This window comes from Salvia splendens, chromosome 3 (genome assembly GCF_004379255.2).
Source record: "Salvia splendens isolate huo1 chromosome 3, SspV2, whole genome shotgun sequence".
Lineage (NCBI taxonomy): Eukaryota > Viridiplantae > Streptophyta > Magnoliopsida > Lamiales > Lamiaceae > Salvia > Salvia splendens.
This window is the reverse complement of record NC_056034.1, coordinates 12,614,072-12,641,170: the sequence shown is the minus strand read 5'-3', so window position 1 is coordinate 12,641,170 and position 27,099 is coordinate 12,614,072. Positions and strand designations below refer to the sequence as shown.

At 39.2% G+C, this 27,099-nt stretch overlaps 4 protein-coding genes across 8 annotated transcripts; all 4 read right to left on the bottom strand.

The window, feature by feature from the left end:
* Positions 1-501: 501 nt before the first annotated feature.
* Positions 502-936, bottom strand: LOC121796591 (zinc finger protein 2-like). Its single transcript, XM_042195412.1, has one exon. The coding sequence runs from the start codon at positions 934-936 to the stop codon at positions 502-504; it is 435 nt and encodes a 144-aa protein (XP_042051346.1).
* A 3,292-nt stretch (positions 937-4,228) lies between these two features.
* LOC121793672 (aquaporin NIP6-1) lies at positions 4,229-6,388 on the bottom strand. Of its 3 annotated transcripts, none has more exons than XM_042191710.1 (5): positions 6,101-6,388; positions 5,799-6,023; positions 5,517-5,717; positions 5,130-5,191; positions 4,229-4,591 (listed from the first exon to the last, which is right to left on the bottom strand). In XM_042191710.1, the coding sequence occupies exons 1-5, from the start codon at positions 6,320-6,322 to the stop codon at positions 4,396-4,398; spliced, it is 906 nt and encodes a 301-aa protein (XP_042047644.1). In that variant the 5' UTR covers positions 6,323-6,388; the 3' UTR covers positions 4,229-4,395. The 3 variants fall into 3 exon arrangements, 2 of the variants coding, with proteins under 2 accessions (XP_042047644.1, XP_042047645.1); XM_042191711.1 differs by having other exon boundaries at positions 5,799-6,013; positions 6,101-6,323; XR_006049139.1 differs by having other exon boundaries at positions 4,544-4,591; positions 5,306-5,717.
* A 6,405-nt stretch (positions 6,389-12,793) lies between these two features.
* Positions 12,794-14,590, bottom strand: LOC121795011 (glutathione S-transferase T3-like). Of its 2 annotated transcripts, none has more exons than XM_042193433.1 (4): positions 14,440-14,590; positions 14,295-14,350; positions 13,832-13,897; positions 12,794-13,745 (listed from the first exon to the last, which is right to left on the bottom strand). In XM_042193433.1, exons 1-4 carry the CDS (start codon positions 14,453-14,455, stop codon positions 12,864-12,866), a joined length of 1,020 nt encoding a protein of 339 aa, XP_042049367.1. In that variant the 5' UTR covers positions 14,456-14,590; the 3' UTR covers positions 12,794-12,863. The 2 variants fall into 2 exon arrangements, with proteins under 2 accessions (XP_042049367.1, XP_042049368.1); XM_042193434.1 differs by having other exon boundaries at positions 13,832-13,876; positions 14,440-14,581.
* A 134-nt stretch (positions 14,591-14,724) lies between these two features.
* LOC121795010 (factor of DNA methylation 1-like) lies at positions 14,725-19,103 on the bottom strand. 2 transcript variants are annotated; one of them, XM_042193430.1, is made up of 8 exons: positions 18,942-19,103; positions 18,260-18,351; positions 17,274-18,174; positions 16,752-16,933; positions 16,125-16,214; positions 15,704-15,991; positions 15,316-15,534; positions 14,725-15,203 (listed from the first exon to the last, which is right to left on the bottom strand). In XM_042193430.1, exons 2-8 carry the CDS (start codon positions 18,260-18,262, stop codon positions 14,973-14,975), a joined length of 1,914 nt encoding a protein of 637 aa, XP_042049364.1. In that variant the 5' UTR covers positions 18,263-18,351; positions 18,942-19,103; the 3' UTR covers positions 14,725-14,972. The 2 variants fall into 2 exon arrangements, with proteins under 2 accessions (XP_042049364.1, XP_042049366.1); XM_042193432.1 differs by lacking the exon at positions 18,260-18,351.
* Positions 19,104-27,099: the final 7,996 nt, after the last annotated feature.

The window sequence follows — 27,099 nt, the reverse complement described above, 5'->3', positions numbered from 1 at the left end:
TGAAAACTTACTGCAGAGTTACGATAAACGTGACAAATGTTTGCAGATACTAAATTAAATAAAATAATTTGAATAGATCTTCACATCCCTAGCAAGTATCTACCTGACAACTTGTACTTATTTTCATTTATACCTAAACCTACTTCTCCAATTACTAATCATTTTCTTCTCATTCCTACACTAACCTAATCCACAATTTCTTATGGCATCATATACATATTCGGAACAATTTATGGAACGATTTTGCAATGCCAATTAATTGATGCTCATTTACCAAATTTAATTCTAAACATAGTGACAAAATGTTGGTTATTAAGAAGATTGTGAGGGAGAAGACAAAAAAACAAATTCAAACATGATCCTAATAAATTCAGTAATGGAAAAGAATTGAACATCCTTACTAGGAAACTAACTTATCGAATAATCGATAACCAGCTGGTTTCGGTTCGATTACTGGTTAATCAATAACCAATGTACAGAAATTGAACAGAAACCGATTAATTAAAGTTTAAGAGACAAATCCAAGTATTTCAACTCTTCTTGATTGCCGGTCTTTAGCTGGGGCGCGGCCGCCCATCGGCGGCCGAGCCAAGCTGCAGCGCTGCCCTTGGCCGCGACAGCGAGAGGCCTCCGCCCAAATTTGAACCTAATCGGTGGGGCCACAACGGTATGGAGAGGGAGAGGGGAGTAGCGGTCGTGGAGGCCGAGGCGGCGCTCGCGTTTGTGGGCGTTCTGGTGGCCGCCGAGGGCCTGCGAGCTGTAGAACTTCCTGGTGCAGTAGTTGCATGAGAAGACTCGATTGCTTTGTGGCTCTAAATCTTTGCTTGAGAGGCTTAGATCCAACACCAGATTCAACTTCTCTTGTTTTTCCATATTTTTTGGTGAGTTTTTTGATGGATTGGGGGTTAGGGTTTGAGGATCAATTGGTGACTCCATGTGTATGGAGGGTTTTTAACTTAAGTTGATTTTTTGAAAGTAGTATAGTTGATGAAATGTGGGGTTTTTGAGATAGCCATTGGACTCAACAAAGTTTGTAGTAATATAAATACTGTGGTACTATGTAAGGAACGAGGATTTACAGTTACAAAGACCAAATCATTGAAAAGACATAGGCACTAGCTAGGGTATGATGGGATGGGTATTTTTGCAATTATTTGTGAAGGAAAAAAAATTAGTAGAACATGCATGGATTACATTTTTATAATATTAGTTTTAAAATAGAATATGAATGATTTAGTGTGAGGCGTTATCAAAAATGGAATGTAAATTAGTCTTTAAGTTGTGGACGTTCCAAATAGTAAAACGAGTCATTATTTTGTGGTATGAGGGAACATTTCTTTTTCGGCAATAAATTTTTTATAATGTTGTTTAGTTTGTTGAGTAATGAGAGAGTAGAGTGGAGAATATACAGTATTTTCATTCTTAAAAATGTTTCACTTTGAGTTAGATATTTCGAAAAGAAAAATATAGATCACTTTGAGTAGAATGAATGAAACATGTATTCAATTATTCAAAAAATGTTAGTATTTTGTTTCATATTTTAGTTTTTACACACTAATAAAGAGTCAATCAATTAACAGTCAATTATTCACAAAATGTTAGTAGTATGTTTTATTTTACTAAAACATTTTTTTTATTCGCGCCTACTAGTAATTAGTTGGTGTAGTAGCCAGGGGCTCAAGAAATTGTTCATTTTGAAAAAATCTGGAATTTTCAATATTAATTATTTCAATATATTATATATGTGTGACAGGTATATAATATCAGTAATATATTTTGTGTATATCAATGATGTTGAAATATGAGATGTACATGGGGTAAAAAAGGGTGTTGTGGTGTGTATATATATGCCAACCAAAGTTCTTAGAGTTAAATCTCATGAACAAAAGGAAATATTCTTTTATTGCTATATAGACTCCTTTTTTTGTAATGTTTGCACTACTAATTTTCTTTTGTAGTGTCACGACATGTCATTTTTATCATGTCTTGTCCTGCGAGTTTTACCCTTTTTGGAGAAATACTCATGGTAATTATGTTGTCTTGTTATCTACAGTGTGAAAATGGGTAAAACTCACTAGCAAGGGCCATATGGGAAAGTAACTTTACAGGCTAGCTATCTGATCATATATTAAATAAATGGGCAAAACTCACTAGCAAGGGCCATATGGAATAATATAATAGCCTATATTAAAAATATTCTTGCACAAATTGAAAAGATTCTAATTTGATTGATTGTATACTAATGCCATTAATTGTCTTATTTGGAGTCGACACATGAAAAAAGAATGTCATTGGAGGAATATGTGAATAGAATGCGTTAGTAGAGTATGAATTAGTATCAAACATTTAATGGTAGATTGATGAAATAATTAAGAGTATGAGCATGCGCAGCGGTGGACGGATGGACTAATTCATACATTTAATGATAGATTGATGAAATAATTAAGAGTAAGAGCATGCGCAGCGGTGGACGGACGATGTCCGTCCCTCCGTGCCAGCCGCGTTAGTTGAGTATGAATTAGTATCAAACATTTAATGGTATTGATGAAATAATTAAGAGTAAGAGCATGCGCAGCGGTGGATGGACGGCGTCCGTCCGTCCGTGCCGCTGGCACAGACAAGCTCCACCGCCGCTGGCACGGCGCTGCTCGCTGCGAAGAGCACGTCCGTGCCAGCGAGTAGGCGACGTGGCGACACGCGATTGGGCAACGACATAGCCGTTGCCTTTAAAAAAAAATTTATTAAAAATTCGGTATTTAATTTTTAAAAATGATAAAAAATAAAAAAAATATTTTCCAAATCCCAAAAATATGGCCATTTTTTTGCCCGTTTTTCTGAATTGTTTTGATTTTTTTTTATTTTCCCCCCCCAAAATCATCTATAAATACACGCATTCATCATCCATTTATCATCTCTCATTCATCTCTCATTCATCTCTCATTCATAATTCTCATACAAATTATCTACACTTTCATCTCTCACTCAAAACCTCAAATGGATTTCACCCATCTTATGGCGGAAGCGGAACGCGAAGAACAAGAATACTACGAACAACATCGTGCTACTTACGACGCATATGTCGCGGCGAATACCCCGCTCCTCCTCCTCAACGAACTAGATCAATTCGCCGCTACATCCATCGTGACCGGGAGGGAGCCCACGAAAGGCTCGTTGCCGACTATTTTGCCGACCAGCCGCGGTTTCCGGCAGATTACATAGCCGACGAAGGACCGAGGTGGCTAGCTTCTACGACGAGGATGAAGCCGGAAGCTCAACCGCGAGGTCTCCCCCACGCCGAGGTGTGCATACGATGGTGGGCCAGAGGATCGAGACAAGGCACACAATGCGCGATACCCGAACCCACATTGAGCTACAAGAAGACCTAATCAAACACATGTGGGCGAAATTCGGCAACGCGTAGTGGTTTTTTTAATTTTAGGATTTTAATTATGTAATTTTTAATTTTTAGGATTTTAATTATGTAATTTTAAATTTTTAGGCTTTTAATTATATTTTTTTTAATTCATTTGTAATTTGTAATGTTATTTCGGTTTTTTAATGAATTTTCATATTATGGAAATGTTTTTGTTTAATTGAATTTTAAATTGAATTGTGCTTGTCCTTGCGGAAGAGCACAGCTGTGGGTGTTGTACTCTTGCTAGAGAGCAGACAGAAAAAGTGGGGCCGGGCTCACAACCGTGCCGCTGGCAAGAGGACGGTTGTGGATGCTCTAAGAACACTTAATTATACTAGATCATTATATATGATAGGATGTGAATATGAATACAATGAAACTGTGAATTATATTATGATTTGCCACATAATATTATTTTATTTTAATATATGTTTAAAAAAACTAATGAATTATTATTTTTTAATTAATGTTCAGATATATTTGCATCCTAGTACTACCATTTTTCATTAATTATAAAGAGGAATTAAAACTAACAATTTATTTTCTTGCATTCTTCCCATCATAAACACATGTAAAAAGTTAATTATTATTGTCTTGTTCTATTTAATAGTAGTAATAGTTTACATTTAAATTTTATTTTACAAATTTGAAAAGTAAAAAAAAATATTGTAATAATTTTCTTTTATATTTTATCAACGTGTTGACAGGCAATATGCCTACGACTGTTTAGAATGTGATGTGGGCTGAGGAGGTCTGAATCAAAATGGGTAGCTGATTGTGTGTGATTATTTGGCCAGGCAGGCACTTCCTACAAGTATTAAAAATAGAGTTGAATATTATTGATTTGTTTGTTGATGTTTGGTGTTTGGATGTAAATTTAAATCTTATTTGATCCATATGTACATTGGTGAGTAAGTAGAGAGAGGCCACATTGAGCATCTTGTTACATGTAAACTCATACATATGTGTGTAGTCTTAATTCATCTCCTGAAACTATGTTCTCCCAACGGCTTGTCGCCTCCTTCATCAGGCAGCTTCACAGCCGTATAAACACCGGCCCCAGCCAGAGCTCCCAAGATTGGTGCAGTTAGGTACACCCAAATGGCTCTGTAGTTGTTTGCAGCAATCGCCGGCCCTAGAGTTCTAACCGGATTCATCGATGCTCCCGTACTTTCCCTGCATCACAATAACATTTATGTTGTCAAATTCATTATTGCTTTTGGATCAAAATTGTGTCCAAACTTTGAATGGTTATGGTCTGAGCCTTTGACCAACCACACACCTATGCTTATTGCCCCATTATATTTCACATTATTTGAAATGGAAGAGTATTTACAATATGAAGGTTGTTTATAAATGAAAAAATGTTTGTTCTGCAACTCTTTCATCCTTTCCTATCTCAACTGTAATTAGACAAACAAACTTAAGTGTTCTTCTATGAATTCCCACCAAATCTTTGGATGTGGATATTTAGGGATATTTAAGCCCATTTTTTTTACTTATTCTCCTTTCTTTCTCTTCAATGTAATTTATGTGAAATGTAACTTCTCGGTTCAAATATCAAATGGCCTCTTAACCACATGGGAAAAGCCTATTAGTTTTAAACCACATGTAAAAAAGTATTGAAATGTTGTACAGTAAGTACTTAATTTGTTAAAAATAAAAATAAAAATAAAAAAAGAAATTATTGGTGAGAGAAAGTTGATAATATTACCCGGCTATGAGTATATTGAGCATGACAGTAGCTCCAACCGCAATCCCCGCAAGCTCTCCCACCTGTTTTGTCCCAAATTTATTTTTAAACTATCACAATAAATCCAACTCTTTGAGTTATAAGTCAAAATAAAAAATACTCCAAACTCAACTCATTTTGGTAATAATTTAACTAACCTCCCATCTTAGTTTTATGGGATCTGAGATCCCACTAGATTTCATATACTAATTTCATTTATTGTTGCCAGAATAGAAAGTGACCATCACCAGTAGCACTGGGCTCTTTGTCTAGGAAATTAATATTGTTTGTCTCTTCAATTAATGGTGCTCTAACTAGAAATGTAGTAGTAGCAACTAATAAATGCATCCCAAAAAATGGTGTTCTCACAGCTCTTGTATCAGTAGCAACTGCAGTGACAACAAACATAAGATTGAAGGTGATGATGAACTCCAATGCAAATGCTTGAGCATATCCCACTGTGGGACCAGGCACAGTCACCCCTCCTCCCATCATTGGCTCATAAATAGCCTTTAGCATAAATGAAGCACATAGTGATGCACTAATTTGTGCACCTATGTACACCGGCACCTTCAATTTAAACACTCTATTATTTATTAGGATTTCGCTAATTAAATAATAATAATAATAATATGAAGATTATCAGCTCACGTGTTTCCATGGGAAATGGCGGAGAGCCGCGAAGGCGAATGTGACTGACGGATTGAGATGGGCCCCGGAGATGTGTCCCGTGGAGAGTATGACTATCATGACTGCCAGCCCTGACGACGCAGCCAGCCCGAGGAGCGTCTCTGCCCCTCCGGTCCTCTGGTTGACTATCGGCGTCGCGGCCCCGGCAAATATTAGGATTAGTGTGCCTATAAACTCTGCTCCCACCTATTTTATAACATATAGTTTCATTAGGGGGAAAAGGACAAAAAAGGACTCGAACGCGAGATCTTTGGTGAACAGACCTTTCTTGCAAGGGAGATGGGAGGGGAAGGGAATGAGCATGAGAGAGAGGGCAAGGGCCCATCTTCCAATGACCATGATTCAACATTGAAGCATTTGCAACTACTCCTAAGGAGGGAAGGTTGTCTCCTATTCCCATTCCTGAAGCCGCCGAAGAGAGGGGCGCCTGGCGTGCCAGGCGTCACGGGAGTGGAAGGCGCGGACGCCCCGTCTTCGCCTTCCATATGTTAGATGAAGTAAGCTGGATGTGGAGAAGCAAGGAAGGTGAAAAAAGAGTGTGTGTGTGTGTGTGTTATTGCATGTGGTTATGTTTTAATAATGTGGGCTTGGGCCATTTTTATAGTAGGTGCAATAAAGTTGACTTGGGGAATCCCAATCAATGGATCCAAGAAAAAGTTGGAGAAATGAGTATTTGGTGGATGATATTGGAGTGAGGGAAGGAGAGAGGATGGTGTGACAGATTCCCTTTTACATGAAGAATATAATAACATTTGAGAGATTGGGACATAAGTCATTGGGGATATGCTGTCACAATTTTGTATTGTGAATCAGTCTGTATCTGGACTCTATTATGGAGTCAACCATTGTCTGCACCTCCTTACACTGGTACAAAGCAGAGCATGGAGAGAGAGATAGAGAGAAGGTGCATACATTCATTTTAGAGGGAATCCTTTTAAGTCGACAAACTTTGTCAAAGTATCATTTTAGGTCCGTTAACTACAAGTTAATATAATTTGAAGTATTTTGAACTTTTTCCGGACGAAAATGCCCTTAAGTCCTTCAAAGGGCAATTTGAACAATTCTTTCGCCACTCATCTTGCGTCAAACACCTAGAGTCCAACATTTTTTTTACTACTATTTAATTCAATTACCATCCAAATTGAATTTAAATATAATTGAAATTTGCCGTAAAAAATAGTACTATGTGTTAATTTTTCAATTATTAGAAGACCAATTATATAGGGATAGTGAATTGGGACTTGGTACTTTATTTTATTTTTTCAATCTAAACTGCATTTAAGAACTTACTATAGGTGATTTGTGAATTATATTTAGTTTATTTGTCTTGAAATTAGATAGTTATTAATTTGGATGGTCATTCGAAGTATTATTTATATGAATTTCAGAATGAAGATCAATTATCATCCAAATTGAATTTAATTATAAAAATTTGCCGTTAAAAATTGTTGGACTATAGGCTTCTGGCGCAAGATGAGTGGCGAAAGAATTGTCCAAATTGTCATTTGAAGGCCTTAGGGGCATTTTCGTCCAGAAAAAGTTCAAAATACCTCAAATGATATTAACTTGTAATTGACGGACCTAAAGTGATATTTTCAAAGTTCACGGACCTAAAATGATACTTTGACAAAGTTCGTGGACCTAAAAAAATGTTCCCTCTTCATATTATTAATGGACTATATATTACTATCAAACAATAGTTTAAAACATTGGGATCTGACTTCTTTGAACTTCATTTTGGAGTTTTGCAAAAAACTAGTCACATTACATTTGGAATCACATGGAGTAATGTAGGGGTGCGGCTAAATAGCTAGCTAAGCTAACAATCTTGATTTTTTTGACACATGCGTCAAATTCAGATGAAAATAGTGGTTTCAATTGAAATGAATATGGACCCAATTTTTTATGTAAAATCAAACCGATGTCGATTTGATGCTAAAGATGTAGTGAAGTTTGAACCCCTTTAACTTTAGAGAAGGAGTAGTAGTATTTTTTAAGAATTTTGGATTCCTTTTTATTTTTGAATTTGATTACCTTGCCAATTATTGTTTAGTTCATCTGATCTACAGTTCTGGGATTTTTTATTTTATTTTAAAACGATTTTGGGAAATAATATAGTTACTATTAAGTAATTTACTGAAAGTGAAGAATATTAGTGTCTGTGGAATTGTAATGAAGATTATTACACAGGTGATCATAATATGTATAGGGGACAGCGAGCATAAGTTTTTTTTTTCTTCTTTAATTTGTTTTTAATATCATGAGATTAAACTTTTAGTTGTATGAAAATATAATGATGTGCATAAATAAACCCGGTGCAATATTTTTTCTTTTAATTTTGGTTCCTAGACTATAATTATGCATGGTTTATATATCGATTTTGAACAATAAGAATATTTTATTTAATAATGATAATTCAATAGTATTATTTTGGGACATTATCATTTTACACCTCATCGTTTCCATGTGCTCAACATATGAAAATCATAGACTATCAATTTTCGAAATCATATGATCTCGGCAGCACAAATTCAATTTTGTAATTTGTGTTCCCATTTATTGGTTAGTTGTCGATTTTATTGTTGTGCAATTGTTGGAGCTGTATTGTGGACGTTGTCGACAATGGCAGCCATATGGTTAAAATTGGCATGGTGTGACACGCCGAAATTCACAAGTGACATTGGAAGTGCGGTGATTGCATCCTCTATTGTGGACATGTAAGAGCATCTCCAGTAAGACTGGACGTCAAATAGCTCTCACATAGCCTTCACACTGCCACATCATCAGCACTACAATTCTCCTGCCACATCAGCTTGCCACATCAACTGGACATCAAATAGCTCTTACATAGCCTTCACACTACCTATCCACATCACTAATAACAATTATATAATTTAATTTACACTCGTATCAACATACGGAATTTAATTTACGAGACAAATACGGAAAATTCGAATAATAATATTAAAACTTAAAAAGTACATTAATTTTAAAAAAAAGTACAATAATTTAAAAAAAAGTACAAAAATTAAAAAGTACATTAATTTTAAAAAGTAAAACAAAATCACTCCTCGCCGCCGTCCTCGTCTCCGTCGTCGCCCAGTGCTTCTTCACCGTCGTCGCCGCCGCCTCCGTCGCCACCTACGCCGATGCTATTCCCGCCGGTGTCCCTCCTCATCGCCTCCAATTCTTCACGCTGGCTCTGGAGCAATACACGAAGAAAATCCTTCACCTCGGGGTCCACCGCCGCTTGGAAGTCGGCTAAGGTCTTCACCATTTGAGCGCGCGTTTGTTGGCGCGCGAAGAATTTGAGCTCCTCGGTAGACCTGCCGAGGGGGGATGTCGAATGGACCCCCTGGGAACTCGGGGTGCCCCCCCTCGCAACCTGTTGCGCCCGCTTTTGGCCAACCCGGCGAGGTCGGCGACCGAACGAACGAGGAGTCGGGACCTCCTGGGCCGTCTCGGGGAGGTCTGTCGAACCACCGCTGCTGCCGCTATAATCTCCGGTATAGTTCAGTTTCTGCCTCTTCGGCCAGCCAGCGTCGACGCCTGCCCGGAATTTCTCCGACTCGTTGAGCACAACGTAGCAGTTCCAGTAGGTGAACTCATAGTACTTCTTCTGCGGATCGGGGTAGGCTCTCTCCGCAATCCTCCTGCAGTCTTCCCAGCACTTCCGGACCTCCTCCCCGGTGCACGGTCTCCCTTCAGGGCAAAATGCCCTGTAGGCTGCGGCTATCTTGGCCCACAAGTTGACGATCCTCTGGTTGTTCGAAACGAGAGGATCGTCGCAGACACTCACCCACGCCTTGGCAACCGCAACGTTCTCCGCGTCCGTCCACTTCCTCCGGCCCCGGATTTCGGCTTGGGGCTGCGACGACTCGCCGACCTTCTTCGCCTTGCCCTTCTTCTTACCCCGCCCTACTCCCTGGCTTTGAATGAGAGTTTCCGAAACCTCGTTAATATCAAAACCCAAGTCCGCTAAGGAGAAGGTCTCCGTATACTGTGCATCCGTTGGGGTCGATGTGTGTGAAGAACCGATGGAAAAATCAAAAGTCGGCCGATAGGCATTGTCCCCCCCGTGCGTCCCCTGCGCCGGGGGAATCATCTGCTGTGCCGGTGGCTGCATCCCGGGTGCCCACCCCGGCATCATCTGCATAGGGGGCTACATGTCGGGTGCCCACCCCGGCATCATCTGCTGCAACGGGTACATGTTGTAGTACCCGGTCATCGGAGGCCAACCACCTCCCCCAGGAGCCGGGGAAGTATGGGACCCTACCCCGGGAGTCGGGGGCGTCTGAGACCCTACACCGGGAGGCGGGGGAGTCTGAGACCATCCCCCGGGAGTCACTGGAGTACCTTCGTAGTTGTTCTCCATTGCTCGTTATTGATCTTGAACAGAAAGTAAGGTAGAGAGAGTACTCGTTAAAACAAGTGGTGCGAATGAAAATGACGTTCAAAGCGCGTATATATAGTGTTTTCAAAAGAAAAAATAAATAAATAAAATCTGACGCCGGTTTGACGCCGATCCGGGACCCACAATGGCGCCGTGAGGATCGGCGTCGGAACCGGCGTCATCGCGCGAATCGGCATGGCCACGCCGATTTTGACGCCGATTTCACCGACGCCGGTTCCAATGGTTCGGCGTCAGAACCGGCGTCGGCGAAAAATCGGCGTCGCGATTTTGACGCCGGCATTGGATATGCTCTAAGAATTGTCACTAGATACCAATTTAGTGCAAAGCAAAAAATATTGGGACATAAACATGAATTTTTTGAGACGTTGGTTTCTTCATTTTTTTCAGTTATGCTTACGCTAATGAAGATATATCTATTGAGTTGTGGAGTCAAGATTTTGATGTTGATATATAGCCTAAACCACTATAAACAACCGTGGATTTTTTAGTATCGACGTCAATGAAAGCAACTATTACATCGGCAATACAGGACGTGTGCGGGAAGATGGATAGTGAGAGAGAAATCTGTTGGTTTCTGGGGATTACAAGAGATAAAAGCCGGGCGTAATACAACCCAAAAGAAGGAATACAAAAGAGGAAACTGAACTAGAAGGAGATTACAAATGTAAAAACGAAACAGTAACCGTGAATAATGTTTGAGCCGAGTCGAGGAGGCCTCTTCCCGCAAGATGAGATACGCCCGGTAGTGCTCTTCGATTTGGCGTGTCGTCCCCAAAGGTAAAACGGCTACGTCTCTATTGATGCAGCACCGCAATCAGTAGAGCTCCGGCGAACTGGATGTAGGAGAGGGCAGAGCTTCGACAGAAAGACAATGCAGAGAGGGAGAGAGCTTATGCTGTAATACTGGTGAATGATGTAGTGTAATGCATGGAGTGGCTAGCCTATTTATAGGCTCAGTCCACTGCTGTGGGTCAACAGACATGAAGGCTCATCATGGCAGATTTGTAACCGCCGACGGTTACGAGCGTGTGGCAGGAGTGTGCCATCCGTGTGTGGAGCGTGTGGATTTCTCACGTGGCAGCCGTGACTGTGCCTCGCTTGACAACGTGTCAAGCCACTTGGATTGCTGACTCGGCGGTGGTCCAAAAAGAATAGTTTGGGCCAAGCCCCAAGCCCAAAGACCACCCAAAGACCAATTGCCAAGATCCAAGTCCAAGTCCAAGATCAAGATCGAGATCGAGATCGGGATCGGGATCGGGACGGTTACGAGCGTGTGGCAGGAGTGTGCCATCCGTATGTGGAGCGTGTGGATTTCTCACGTGGCAACCGTGACTGTGCCTCGCTTGACAACGTGTCAAGCCACTTGGATTGCTGACTCGGCGGTGGTCCAAAAAGAATAGTTTGGGCCAAGTCCAAGTCCAAGTCCAAGTCCAAGTCCAAGATCGAGATCGGGATCGAGGCCCGAGGCCCGCGGCCCGTGCACGGGCTCGGGCTCGGGCGGGCGGCGGCGGCGCGCGCGTGTGGGCTCTTCACCCATCTTGGTCCACTATAATTATTAAGTAACATAAAGTCACTTAATTTATACACATTAAAAGATGCGTTAATCCTCCAATGTGGGATAATTAACACTAGTTAATTATTCCCTAAGCTCCAACTCTAAGCTTTAATTAAAAGCTAATTATGCCCAACTTTAATCCACTATTTCTCACTCACCGGAAATCGGATTTGAGAAAGTGAATATACTACATTTATCTACGTAAAATGTAGATCGACGCTATGTCATTTAATTTTACAAAATTAAATGTCTCGTCATATTTATTATTTGGTCAAAATCCATTGACCGGGCATATTTAATACCATGATTTCTACAAAATCGTCAAAGAATTAGTAGTAGAAAGTAGAGATACATACGATAGCTATCGTTAAAAGTAGTATGGACGTCGAAAGAACCGACACTGTTGAGAAAACAACATAGTAGTGTAAAAACCATTAATAATACTCTTCTGATCTTCCTTGAATAAGTATTCGGTCAATTATATGTATACATTTATTTTTTTTATGAATAACTAACATGAATAATGAGTAATAGTACTATAAATAAGTAATCAATGAGGAGTATAACCTTCTCTCTATAAAAAAAATGAACAATTCAAATCATAATAAATCTATGGTTGGCAAAAAAAAAGTGAAGTTCTTTACAAATTTTCAATCAATTCAAATATTCGAAATCCCTCAATGTTGTCTACCACTCAATATTTAGGTGTAGCCGTGTAGGTAAGAACAATAGACCAGTGTTTTTGAACATATAATAGACATCATCATATATACTTCGAAAAATCATCCTTGTTTTATTTGAAAATAAGATGCTGTATTGCTGTAGGTCTAAGTTGAAAAAACTATTCCAACCTATATATTTAAGAGTATCATCATGTAGGAGTACATAATTATGCTAACTTTGATTTGTAGACAACAACAATTATCCCAACCTATACTATTTAGTTATAATTTGCAATAGTGTCTAATATTTATATATCCTCACATGTGAATAATCAGATGATACAAATTTCATTAAAATTAAAATAATTACATACTTAAAAACAACTACATTTACATTAAGAGAATCCCAATTTAGTCTCGAGACTTTTCAGAAAGCGAAGGTGCATTCGCAATTTCTCCTCATTCATTTGAGACGTATTTTTGTTGTAAGCTTTGTAATACAAACTCAACAAAATTGCCTCGCTAAAATTTTCAAGTGCCGACTGAAAACCCTTCATATCGTCCGCTGCCGCACTGCTCGTGGCTATCGCCTCCCCCTTCGTCTTCGTCTTGCGTTTACCCGTCTTTTGTCCAATCACAGGGCTACTCGGCTCCACATCAAAGTCGCTCGGAACAGGGTTGGCTTCGCCGTTGTTGAAGAACTGCCCACCGGAGCTGTACTTCGCTCTCTTCGGTGAAGCTTCTCCATTGCCCGCCCATTTTTTGCAATGGCGAACCTTCTCCCAAGTCTTTACGTGTTTGAAAGGCTTCTTATTCTCCTCCTGATAAGTGGTCATCGCCTCGGTTAAAATATCCACCTCATTTGCCTCGCTCCTCCCTTGCGACTCCAGATTATTGTAGATGATGCAGAACTTTTTGATTTCTGGGTTCGCCCTATCGAAATGGGCCCGAAGCATACGAGATGTGCGCTGCGGGGCACCTCCCGGGCGCACCTCGTTATACCTCTCCGCAACTTTCTCCCAAAAAGTCCTTGCTTTTAGTCGGTTGGCGATGATTGGATCTCCGGTGATGTCCACGTAGGCTTGGAAAATTCGCAGGGTCTCCTCCGCAGTGTATGAAGTTCGTACATCCCGCATGGGAATGTCTACTTCGCCGAAATGGTGGGTGTTGTCGAGACCGTGAGGAGACGACGAGTCTTGGAAGGGAGACGAGGACTGTGCCGGTTGAGAAGGCATTTCAAATGATGGTAGAGTGCTTGGATCATATGGTATAAGCCCCTATATAATGAAATTTGGAAGAAAAAAAAAACTGAGAATAATAGGAGAATTTGGAAGAAAATGGAAGAACAGAAAATTGGTTTTACCTTCTCTACTACTTCCTTCTTCTTTTGATTACTAGCCATTTCCATCTGAAGAAAACCAACAGTAATCTCAGCAAAAAAAAGCCCAAATTTAGTAATCATCAATGTGTTTCCAACAATTTGCTAACTTTAATCGGCAAGCTAGAATCTCAAGGAATTGCATTGAAACTCAACAATTTGATAGCCTTGGAAATCAAATACAGTGATCTCTGTGAATTACAATGAATAATTCATAGCTAAATATAAATTCATAAAAATTCAACTCAGGCTGCTCAATCGGAAACCTACCGTATGAATTTTTATAAATTTACGCAGATGCATAATTAGTAAAATTCAGCGAAGCAGTATTTTCCGCTACTTTAATGTTCAAAGAAGCATAAAAATCAATTAATCAATTCAAAAAATCAAAGAAGCTCCTTTAATTCTCAGCTCAAAACAGTGCAAAAGCAGAGGCGGAATCTAATACCTCGTCGTATTCATTATTCTCGGTCTTAGGTTGATTCAGCAGCTTCGCTTTATCTCCTGTTCAAATTCATAAAAGAGATTAGTGAAGAGAGCTAAATTCAACAATGGCGAAGAAAATTCAAGATAATTAAGAAATGATTGATCACCTTGATTGTCAGACATGGTCGAATTCTAGGGCTTTGGCTCGCGAAATAGGAATTTGGTAAAGCTGAAGAAGCTGTGTGTTTATAGTGCTTGAAAATGTGAACCCACGTTATTCCTACATTCACTATTTATGGGATTTTAAATCTAGACAGTTTTTTTGATATTTGCCAAATGTCAAATGCTAGTATAAAATTGTATCATCACATTCCTATAAATTTATTTTAGAAACAATTTTATTTTTCTAACAACTAAAAAAGTCACATTAGTAAAGAAGCTAACAATCAAAATTAGGCAAATGCAATAACATAATTATTTCACGAACGCATTGTTTGAGCAATTCCAGACAATGCCCAACAGCTGATGAAACAGTTTCTTGGTCTTTCAGCATTAGGAAACAATGCAAATTAGATTTAGGATCATAATAACTACAACTCAGATAATAAACAGCCTCAGAAAAGAAGTGAAAAATGAAGATCTTGGGTTTGTTTCCCAGATTGAAATGGGCTGTTTGAAATCCTCAGTGATTGAGATCTTGTTAGGTTCTCTTGCGCTTGAGCGTCTTCAGTTGATTGAAAATGTATGCAATGACTTCCTTCAGAGTGGCCTTCCTGTTTTCTTTGAAGTTCCACAGCTCCGGAACCACATAGCACCCACTCGGGTTGTATTCTTGGATTTCCTTCAAGGCTGTAGCAACAGCGTCATAGATTTCTTCTCCCCATTCTTCTTTGAGGTCTACTAGCAATTCGTCGTCCTCTTTCAACACGTGCTGCATAAGATTTAAGGGGAAGTTCTAAAGATGGCAAGTGTTGTACGGATATAGTATGAAATAAAATGTCAACCATGATAGGCAAAAACTGATTAAAGTCATTTGAAGTTACCTGAGCATTCCCCTTGCTATCTTCAACGACTCGGAATGGGTGCCATTCAGGATTCTTTAGCTTTTCTTGCCACAGGGAGCAGAGTTCAAGAGCCTTGATATCAGCTTCTTCGGGTGGGTATCTTTGCTTGCATGCATTTTTGAAGCTTTTCTCATCGAGTTCGCCCATTCTCTTTATCCCTATATTAACACGGCTGCTGCTCAACATATCAGTTAAACCCTGAAAACAAATTAGAGCAAAAATGCTTTAAATACAAGAATAAAAGGCGAGCTCCTTCAAACAGAGCCAAAAAGAGAAATGAATAGACGAAACTGTATCTACGACAATCTTTCTTTACTGCTTTTAGCATATTATTAATTACTATGTGTGGAAACCACAAATTTTATACCCCCATTAGTTCCTTGCGAGCCTCTTGCAGCTCATCATTGCTTTGGCGCTCTTTAGCTAGCAATTGCTGGTTTAGATCTTCTAGACCATCCAAATTCTCTTTCTTCTCCTGCAGCTGCTCGTTCATCTGATTTATCTTCTTCTGAACAGCTGCATCGTCATCACCTCCCATGTGTTTCATTACCTCCAACTTTCCTTTGAGTTCTTCTATTTCCATTTCAAGCTTTTGCTTCTCGTCCAAATTTCTTTCTAACTCGAGAACTTTCTTCAGCGCCTCTTCCTTCTCTCTCTGCGCATTGCAATAGATGTTATGATATGAAAAGCAATAGAAACAATTAACTGGATACTTTATATATGTAGAGAGTAGAGTTATAACGTGCATGCTATAAATGGAGGAAGAGCTGTTAAATTGCAGGTCATACTTTTTGTTCTTCAACCAGCCTCAGCACATTCTCGTCAGCTTTCCTTTGCTCCTCAGAAGCCAATTGAAGTGCACTGTTTCTTATGTCATTCTGCCGTAAAATATTAAAGTAGTACACCACCAATTTAGTTTCATTGTAACATGTAATCAAAGATGAGAAGTATAAATTACACCAAATAGTTTCTCATATCATTCTGACAGAAAATATGAAAGCAGTACACATTACCAGCAATTTAGTTTTGCTCCATTATAATAACCAAAGATGAATACTACTATAAGAAGATTGGGAGGAAGATAATAAATTTGAGTACACACACACTCCAGATAATTTGAAGCTGAAAATTCTATTGTAACATGAAAGGCATAAGAACTTTTGCCTAAATCATAACATTCATATACCAACCTGATAGAAATTATATACTACTACTTACTAGAATATTATGCCAAAACAGTAAATCTGAGTCAACATTTAGAATGATAAAAAATTCTTTCTAATTAGTATCGGAAGAGAATAGCTTTGGCACACTAGTGAAGCTCATGTTTAGATATAAGAAATCAAGGCAGAAGTGCAACTTCATTTTTGGATATACATTCATATAGACTGATACATGCTATGGAAAAGACTTGCCTTTTTCTTCTCTTCTTCAAGTTTTTGTCTCTCACGCTCAGTTAATGCCTCGCGGCTTTTCAGCTCTTTGCTCCAGGAATCAAGCCTCTTCTTTTTACTCTCCAATTCTATGTTCAGCATTTCTTGTTCATCCAAAACCCTCTTTATGTGTTCACGAGCAATGCGTTGAAGTTTTTTAGTTTCTGAAAACAAACCAGACTCAGAAAAACCATGCTTATGTCACAACAAAAGATTTTGCTAAATGAACCATTAGAATATAGTTATAACTTTGATTATAAACTGCAAAAATATATTGTGAACTAAGCTCAGCAACAGCCAACTAAAGTTGTGAAGGTAGATCATGTTATGGAGTTGGATATCTAGAGTATGAGCAAGGTTTTGCAGGACTCAGGAAAGCAAATGTTCGGAGCAATGATAGGGAACATAAGATTTGTTTATTGGAGACATGCATACAAACACTCATTTATCAATCAGAATCTGACACGAACATGTGGGAAAATGAGACAATCCAAAAAAGCATACCTTCATAGAAGGATCGGTGAAGTTCATCTTTCTCTTCAAGCATCCTACTCAATGACAACGTCTTCTCGTTGTATTTAATCTGCAACTGATCCAAATTTTCATTCTTCAAATCAATTTCATTGACCAAATTGCCAACAATCTTGTTCCTATCCTTGGTCGCTTCTTGCACAAGGTCAGCGATCGTCTTTAGCTCCCCTTTCCTCCGAAGATAGTCTCCCACACTCCCTCCTGAATTATAATCTTCTTCACGGGCAAACCAGCCATACAGATTAGGCCTTGGAGAAGTTCTTCGTTCATCCCATCCTTTCTTGCTTCGACCATCAGCTTCAAAGGACTTCTCAAATTCCATTGCATTCTTGAATCCAAACCAATCATGATCAAATATTAGAACGGCTTGTGCATTGTGCTGATGGTCATCCCAGAACATCTCAATTTGGATAGGCTTGTATTTGGAGAATTTCTTTAACCAGTAAGCACCACGATCAACAGAACCACTATTCTTTGGCTCATCTTGTATATTGGAAACTATCCCCACCCATGGCCAACAATACAGCTCACTCTTCTCAGGTTTAGGAGCGGGTATAGAAATGGTAGGTTGAGGCATTGGCTCGGCCTCACCAGCCATGTCTTTTTCTAGGAAAGTTGCCAGAGCTAGATGGTTAGCCTTCTGTTTTGCACTTCGGCTGGCAGCGCCTTTAGCCACTCCAATAGCATGTTGAAAAAGATGATTATACTGATAATCTTGTTTCTTTTTACCAGCACAGAAAGGACATCTAAGAGAACCTTTTGGGCCCTTTACTTTGTAAGTACCCGCCTTAAGTAGCTCATAAGGCTTCTCCTTATATTCATTTATTTCTGAGTCACTGAAATCTGACTCTTCATCTGAGCTGCTGCTTCCCATCTGAATGACAATCATTTAACATTCAATAAACACTAAGAACACAACACGAAAAATATTGAAAGAATGATGAAGAAGTTAACCAGACCATAAAAGATCACCAAATATTGAGAAGCGGGCAATAACAGCATTAATTATCAACGTATTTGGGGAAAAAATGTAAGTTGTCAAGCTTGCATGCTGCAGTGTTATAATGTACAGGTCAATGAAAATTTGTTGATGAGCTGGTCATTTAATAAAACAAAATGGAATCAGACCAATGTAGTCGGTGAAGTAAGTAAAAAAATTTGCAATATCAATAGGAACCATTGGAATGGACTTTAGAGGCTGAACCTAGGAGCGCTTGTTCAGATAACTAAGCACAAACAATCATGTCAATTGTCAAGGGTATGTAGAAAGAGACGGGCCTAACATTTGCTGAGACGAGCGTACACAACCAAGTGAGAACAAAACACGATTCACAAAGTCAGCACTAAAATAAACTGGTTCTGATCCTGCATTCCAAACAAATAGTAGATCATGTCTTCTCAAGTGTAAAACGTTTAGGAGGATAGGAAACTGGAAAAAAGTACTAGTATCAATTATTAGTAGCTCGTACAACAACAAGTACTATGATACTAGAAAACTTGAGAACAAAAAAAGGACTCTGAAATTTTGAGACCTCTGGCATGAGATTAGAACAGCAACAGAGAAGATTTACGCAAACCAGATACTAAGGACTCATTCTTCCCTTCCTATTGAATAGAATCAGAAATGCGAAACAATGTTACCTTGTGAGAGAAGAGGGGGTGCTCCGGCGGATCGAGTGAGGTGCTCCGGTGAAGAATTCCGCCGGGGATTGAAGTGAGAGAAGGGGCAGGGAATGGAATTAGGGGGAAATAAGTGAGAAATTATGAGTGGCAGCTTTAGTTTTTAGGCTCTAAGAAAAATGGAGATAGGGAAATAGGAGTAGCTGGTAAAAATGAGGCGGCCCCACATTTTTCAGTTCCAACGTCCTATCTCCGAATTCACAGACCGCCAACGCCGTGACCGTTTCATAAACGACAAATGATCAAGGACGCCCGACTCTCGATTATAACGTTAAAATAGTATTGTCCCTAATTTTATACTACTAGTAATACAAAAATAATAATAATAATAATAATAATAATAAATTAATTAAAATAGTAGTAGTAGCAATACAACAACAACTACTATATCCTCGGAGCGGATCACCAATAAATGAGTACATTGCACAACCGTTTTGGTATGTTAACAAACTGTTATTTTATTCTATTTTAAATAGTAGTAGTAATTATTTCCCAAACATCTCTGCTCTCAAAATTATCTTATTACTATTATCAATAAGCAAAAACAAAAATACATAAATTTGTATTTTTGCATCATATATTTAATCAGGGGTGTCAAAGCAGGAATCCGGGTACCCACACCCGATTTTGTGGGTACACAAACACAAAAAACACAATATTATACTATTAGGGTATCCGGGTACCCACACCTGATTTTGTGGGTACACGGACACGGACACGAAAAACACAATATTATACTACTAGTCAATCCCAACATGTATTATGAAATGGGTATCTGAACCCACAGTTGCTGGTACCCAAATCCGCTGGAGGTGTGCTTAATGAAACGAGCAACTACAATATTTATAAATATTGTGGTCAAGTCCTATCACCGATGACTGATCACTGATGTGGTATATTATTTTTTCAATCTTGAAATACAAATTGAGTTATAAGAGGGGGACTGACATATAAATATTGAAAGTTGCGTGCATTTCTTTAAATCCACTAAATTACACATTAATATTTAATTTAATTATATACTGCTATATTATTAAAGTTAGCTTTACTTATTTTCTTAATTAAATATCAATATATGGAAAAATAATGTTGTTAACTTTATTTTTAGCACTATACCTCCAGTAATAATAGTACAAAATTCCGTCCGCCTCGGGGCGGACGTCCTCCACACTATAGCAAGGCGCGGCGGCGGCGGGAAGGGGGCGGCCGGCGCGCCGCCCCTATGTTGGGATCCTTCTTACTGGAATTACAAGAGATAAACAATACCGGGCGTAATACAACCCAAGAAGGAAGAACTAAAACTGAAAAATTACAATGAAATCGAAACTGTAAACTGGAAATAAAACTTAGCCGAGTCGAGGAGGCCTCTTTCCGCAAGATGAGATACGCCCCGGTAGTGCTCTCGGTTTGGCGTGTCGTCCTCAAAGATAAAACGGTTATGTCTCTGGTGAAGCAGCACCACAATCAACAGAGCTCCGACGAACTGGAAGATGAGAGAGCATAGCTTTCGACAGAAAAACAATGCAGGAGAGGAAGAGAGCTTATGATGCTATATGCTTTGTGAATGATCTCACATAGATGCATGGAATGACTAGCCTATTTATAGGCCTAGTCCACTGCAGGGGTCAACTCAGCCTTGATGGCTGTCATCATGGCGGGCTTGTAACCGCCGGCCGTTACGAGTTTGAAAGCTGGAGTGGTCGACGTTGAATCTAGACGTTGTACACGCCCTAGTTCAACCGTCACATGTGGACTTCGTGAAGCGACTTGATCAAGACACTGATCAAGGCATCGTTCAAGGCGTAGCAGGCTGAGTTGATCAGGGTGCTGATCAAGGCGCAGCATGTCGAGTTGATCAGGCTGCTGCCAAAAACTGAGGTGGTCCAAAACATTAAGTCTGGATCCAGGGACATCCACTAGGACTTTCCAAAAATACCTTCTGCCACGTCACTAGGACTTCCCATCCCACTGCCACGTCACTAGGACATCCCATTCACAATCCGCCCTTCCCATCGCCCTTCCCACTAGGACTTCCCGCAATTAAAAAAATCACAAATTCACAAATAAAGCAATTTACGTTTACGGAAATAAAATTTCAACACGAATATGAACGGGAAAAATTAACAACTTCATTTAAAAAAAACATACATGATTTGAAAAAAAAAATTACATAGTAATAAAACAAAAAAAAGTACAAACATCAACGTCAACCCTTCCGCGTCCAAACCTCTTCGATAATATCATTCTGAAGTCGAACATGGGCATCTGTTTGCCGCATGTCGGCAAATGCAGTTCAACGAGCCGTATATATAGAGTTTTAAAAAAAAATTTAATATACTGGACGTCCGACCCACGCCACAATGGCGGACGTCCGCCCGCCCATCGCCCGCACGTCCGAGGACATCCGACGTCCTTACGGGGCGTCCGTATCCGAGTTGAAACGCCACAATGGCGGACGTCCCGGTCGCCCGTCGCGGATGTCCGACCGGACGTCCGCCATTGGAGATGCTCTTATCAATTAATGTTACTCCCTTCATCCCCGAAAAGTATGAATATTAGTTTTAACACGTGTTTTAATGCATAATTGGTAAAGTAAAAGAGAGATAGAAAGAATTTTTTTTAATTAGTGTTAGTGAAGAATGGATCTCACATCATTAGAGAAAATTGAATTTTCAAAACTAGAAACTTCATATTTTTCAAAGACGGACTAAAAAGAAAAGAATTTATACTCTCCCCGTCCCATAAATATATGTGCACTTTCCATTTTCGTCCGTCTCACAAAAGTTTGTGCATTCCATTTTTGGAAAGTTATATCAATTTAATAATGTAGGTCACACTATCCACTAACACTACTTTAACTACCATTATCATCATCTCTCTTACTTTACTATACCATTCTCTTTCTCTCTCTTACTTTACAAATTTTGTATTAATTTCCGTGTCATACTCATTGCCCATATTTTTATGAGATGAAGGGAGTAATTTCCGTGTCATACTCAATTCAATAAAATGGGTTGGTTGATTCCAGCTGACGTCTACTCACTGACGATGCATTTGATCACTACAAGTCGAACTATCTTCAATAATATATCCATCCGTCTCATGTTACTTGCACTCTTCCATTTCGACTCGTCACAAACTACTTACACTATTTATAGTTTAAGTTAAATTAATATATTTAATTAATATATTAGATTAAGTTAAGAGTTCCTTTATTAAGTGATATCTCATTACACTTAAAATTCTAATTTAATTACATTAAAAATTAATCTCAAATTTACAGTCTAAAATGAAAAAGTGCGAGTAACATGGGACGGATGGAATATATGGGAAACTAAATTGGGGTTAACAGTAGTATGAGTAATATAATATTGATACGATGAAATAAATACAGACATATCAAATCAAATATACATAAATTTTATATACTTGTATCAGATATCTCTATTTTATTACAGTATAAGTTAAAGTTTATAAGTCTAATTAAATATTTATATTTTCACAAAATATGTACTACAAATTTACAATTTCTTATATTCACAAAGTTAAAGTGTATAAATCTAATACTATAAATAAATTAATATATTTAAAAATATTTGCAAAATTATAATTTTTTATATTTTAAATAAATAACAGTGCCAAAGAATTGTGGAAAAGAAAACTTTAGTTTATGTTTGAAATATTGTGAATTGGAAAAAGTATATATGGGAAGATAAAGATAAATAGTGAAAATCAAAAGTAAAAAAAATCAAAACATTTAAATGAACAACTACTCATATGCTAATGTCAATGACATTCACTTTTTATGGAAGTCGATTGAAGTCTGGTTATGGAAGAGGAAAAAATGAAATTATTTTCCTATTATTTTTAATGAGGATGGTTTTTGTGTTTCGTAGATGTTCATCAATGTATGCAGTCGTAGCTCAATCCTTAAATTTCTTGATGCGTATAGGATCAAATACATAAAATTATAGATTAAAAAATTAGGCACATAGTAGTTTTTTTTATTAATTAGAGACATTTTTACTAATGTCTCTAGATTGGCATCCAATATTGCACCTGATTTAGGTACTAAATATTGTTAATATCACGACAATGATAATTGCAGATATTTTATCATTACAATATACTAGCTCACGGAAAAAAAATATTATTATATGCCCTAACTAATGGTTGCTTCTTGAATTTGAGCATAATTTAAGCATCGAAGGAAGTTGAAGCAATATTAAAATCAGGATCTATTAATAGCATAATAGACTTTCTCGTTGTTAATATTTTTGCTCACTCCAATCGTGAGATTTTTGTGTCGAGTACTCATGGATATTCAAATTCTCACGCCTGTATGTTAGAATACTCTATATAAAGAGTTGGATGTATTAGAGTTGATTAACAAGAAACATAATACAACAATGTAGTCTTTACAATTATCTCATTCTTTTATTTTCTGCTTTAGTTTTCTATTTTCTACTCCCTCCATCTCATGTTACTTGCACTGTTGCTTTTCGGCTCGTCACAAACTCCTTACACTATTTATAGTTTAAGTTAGAATTAATGCATTTAATTAATATGTTAGATTAATTTTAGAGCTCATTTATTAAGTGATGTCTCATTACACTTAAAATTCTAATTTAATTATACTAAAAAATAAATCCCAAATTTACGGCCTAAAATGAAAAGTGCGAGTAACATGAGACGGATGAAGTATTATGGTACAAGAGCAATTAACAATCTATGAATAATCGTTAGTTCGTTGATTATAATACCTAAGTTATGATCCAGTACACTTCAAATTGAAGTGACTAACTTGTGGATACGAGCAAAACTATTTGATTAGTTGCCCACGGGTCAAAACTCTCAAATGAAAATTGCAATACTCATTGACACTAGTCAATTGATGGGCCGTCACTGCTATTGGGCTTGTTTAGTACGTATCCCAAGCACAAAGAAAGCACATACCTCTAGGACCGAACTAGACACAAGACTGACTGACCGGACTGTCTCTTACAAATGGAACTTCTTGAGGTTGGAAATGTGCCATGTTCGGGGTACTTGTTCTCCTGACATGTGAGTCAATTTGTAAGACCCTTTGCCGAGGACTTCTGACACCCGATATGGACCTTCCCATGTGGGTTCGAGTTTGCCCAGCTTTTCTGCTCGGCTTACTTCGTTGTTTCTCAAGACGAGATCTCCCACTTGAAATTGCAGCTTTTTCACCCTTTGGTTATAATACCGGGCTACTTGCTCCTTGTACTTGGCTGCTTTTATGCAGGCAAATTCTCTTCTTTCTTCGGCCAGATCTAGTTCGGCTCTCAGTCCGTCATCATTCATTTCTGAGGAGAAATTTAGAGTTCGGGGACTGGGTACGCCGATCTCAACCGGAATCACGGCTTCAGTGCCGTACACTAGACTGTACGGAGTTTCACCGTTGGAGGCTTTGGGTGTAGTTCGGTAGGACCATAGGACTTGAGGGAGATTTTCTACCCATTGTCCTTTGGCTTGTTCTAACCGAGCTTTTAACCCTTTCATCAAGATACGGTTTGTTACCTCCGTTTGTCCGTTTGCTTGTGGATGGGAGACCGAAGTGAACCGCTGTTGAATATTCAGCTCTTGGCACCAATTCTTGAATGTCTTGTCGGTGAACTGAGTCCCATTATCCGAAATGAGGATGTGGGGTATGCCAAATCGGCACACTATGTTCTTCCAGACGAAATCCAATGCCTTCGAGCTCGTTATCGTAGCTAATGGTTCAGCCTCTACCCACTTTGTAAAGTAATCCACGGCAACGATAAGGAATTTCATTTGCCGAGGAGCTTGTGGTAGTGGCCCTACTATGTCTATGCCCCATTGCATAAAAGGCCAAGGGCTTTGCATAGCGTATAGATCGGTCTGCGGCATCCTTGGGATATTTGCATGAATTTGGCACTTCGTACATGTTTTGACGAGCTGCACTGCTTCTTGTACCAAAGTTGGCCAATAATACCCCCATCTCAGAACTTTTGTAGCTAAAGCTCTAGCTCCGATGTGGCTACCGCAAGATCCTTCATGAACTTCTCTAAGGATGTAGTCCGTCTCTTCTGGCCCTACACATCGCAATAACGGCTGAAGGTAGGACTTTCTGTATAGGACTCCTCCATGAAGTTCGTACCGAAGTGCTCGGCATGTGATTTTCCGAGCTTCTCTCTTATCCTCGGGCAGTTGTCCTTGATCTAGATACTGTAAGATCGGCGTCATCCAGTTCGGCGAGCTGGCTACTGAATGTACCTCAGCTTCATCAATGCTTCGGTGCATCAATTCCTCCACCTTTGAACTTGGATATGAGGCTAACTTACTTAAAGTATCTGCTCGGCTGTTTTCCGCTCTGGGAATGCGGATTATCCGAAAATAAGAGAAACTTCGGCTAATGCTTTGCGCTTTGTCCAAGTATTTCCTCATCCTCTCATCACGGGCTTCACTTGTACCCAACATGTGATTCACTATGACTTGTGAATCACAATGGATTTTGAGAGACTTGATAAATAGACTTTGCGCTAGCTGGAGTCCGGCAAGGAGAGCTTCGTATTCGGCTTCGTTATTAGTGGTTGGGAATAAGAACCGAAGTGAATAAGTTACCTCGTGTCCGTCGGGAGCGATAAGTAGAATACCAGCTCCACTTCCCGTTTTATTCGAAGCTCCATCTACGAATCCGCTCCAGCAATCTGGTGGCTCTACTTCGGATTCCAGGGGCTGTGCTAGTTCGGCATTGGCAGAATTTTTCTGTTCGGCAATGACAGGGATTGCTTGATCGAACTTTGCCTCTGCAAGAAAATCTGCCAAGGCTTGTCCCTTGATGGCTTTCCGAGGTAGGTATTCGATTGAGTGTTCTCCCAACTCTATGGCCCATTTGGCGATTCTGCCTGATGCTTCTGGCTTGGTCAAAACTTGCCGAAGTGGAAGATCGGTTAAGACGCATACCTTGTGAGCATAGAAATATGGCCGCAGTCTCCTTGCTGCATTTACTAATGCCAGAGCAATTTTTTCCAGAGGTTGATACCTTGTTTCTGGACCTCTTAATGCTCGGCTTGTAAAGTAGATGGGAAGCTGCTTTAGGCCTTCTTCTCGTACAAGCACCGCGCTAATGGTCTGATCCGATGCCGATAAGTATAAGAATATCACTTCGGCATCTGTTGGAGCAGAGAGAATAGGAAGCTCGGCTAAATAACTTTTGAGCTCGTCAAAAGCCTTTTTCTGCTCGACTCCCCACTCAAACTTTGGTGCCTTTTTCAACACATTGAAGAATGGCATTTGCTTTTCGGCTGCTTGGGAAAGGAATCTATTCAGTGCGGCTAGACATCCAGTTAGCCTTTGCACATCATGTATGGACTTCGGTATTGCCATGTTCTGAACAACTTGAACTTTTAGCGGATTTGCCCTGAGTCCTTCCTTTGAAACCCAACAACCTAGAAACTTTCCCGAATCTACCAAAAAGGTACATTTTTGGGGGTTGAGTTTGAGGTTGGCTTTTCGGAGCACGTCGAGAGTGGACTTGAGATTGTCTTCGTACTCCGAAGTGCTTCTGCTTTTAACGACTATGTCGTCAACATACACTTCAACCTCTTTTCCGATCAAATGCCGAAAAAGCTTATCTACCATCCTTTGATATGTGGCTCCGGCATTCTTTAAACCGAACGGCATCTTTTTATAAGCAAAGATGCCGAAGTCAGTAATGAAAGCCGTTTTTTGGAGCATCATTCTCATCCATTAAGACTTGGTGGTAGCCTTTGTATAAATCAAGAAAACAGAAAATTTCGAAGCCGATCAAAGCTTCTACTTTTTTATCTATGTTCGGAAGGGGATAGCAATCTTTAGGACAGTGCTTGTTTAGATCGGTAAAATCTATGCACATCCGCCATCCTCCTTCTTTTTTCTTGATCATCACAGGATTGGCCACCCAAGAGGGATATTTCACCTCGAATAATACATCCGCTTTCAGTAATTGGCGGACTTCGTCATGGATGACTTGATTTCTTTCTGCCGCAAAGAGTCTTTGCTTCTGTTTTATAGGCCGGACTGAAGGATCAATATTTAACCGATGAGTGATTACCTCAGGGGGCACTCCGGTCATATCCAACGGAGACCATGC

What these genes read in the sequence shown, in the direction of transcription:
- LOC121795011 (XM_042193433.1), bottom strand. An exon ending in AGAATAATGAATACGACGAG is followed by an intron (nt 13,898 to 14,294) that starts GTATTAGATTCC and finishes TTTTTTGCTGAG; the next exon opens with ATTACTGTTGGTTTTCTTCA. An exon ending in AGAAGGAAGTAGTAGAGAAG is followed by an intron (nt 13,746 to 13,831) that starts GTAAAACCAATT and finishes TTCATTATATAG; the next exon opens with GGGCTTATACCATATGATCC.
- LOC121793672 (XM_042191710.1), bottom strand. Translation starts at nt 6,322, where the DNA reads ATGGAAGGCGAAGACGGGGCGTCCGCGCCTTCCACTCCCGTGACGCCT. An exon ending in CCATCTCCCTTGCAAGAAAG is followed by an intron (nt 6,024 to 6,100) that starts GTCTGTTCACCA and finishes GTTATAAAATAG; the next exon opens with GTGGGAGCAGAGTTTATAGG. An exon ending in GCCATTTCCCATGGAAACAC is followed by an intron (nt 5,718 to 5,798) that starts GTGAGCTGATAA and finishes TTTAAATTGAAG; the next exon opens with GTGCCGGTGTACATAGGTGC.
- LOC121796591 (XM_042195412.1), bottom strand. Translation starts at nt 936, where the DNA reads ATGGAGTCACCAATTGATCCTCAAACCCTAACCCCCAATCCATCAAAA.
- LOC121795010 (XM_042193430.1), bottom strand. An exon ending in TCACCGATCCTTCTATGAAG is followed by an intron (nt 16,934 to 17,273) that starts GTATGCTTTTTT and finishes GTTTGTTTTCAG; the next exon opens with AAACTAAAAAACTTCAACGC. An exon ending in ATAGCAAGGGGAATGCTCAG is followed by an intron (nt 15,204 to 15,315) that starts GTAACTTCAAAT and finishes AATCTTATGCAG; the next exon opens with CACGTGTTGAAAGAGGACGA.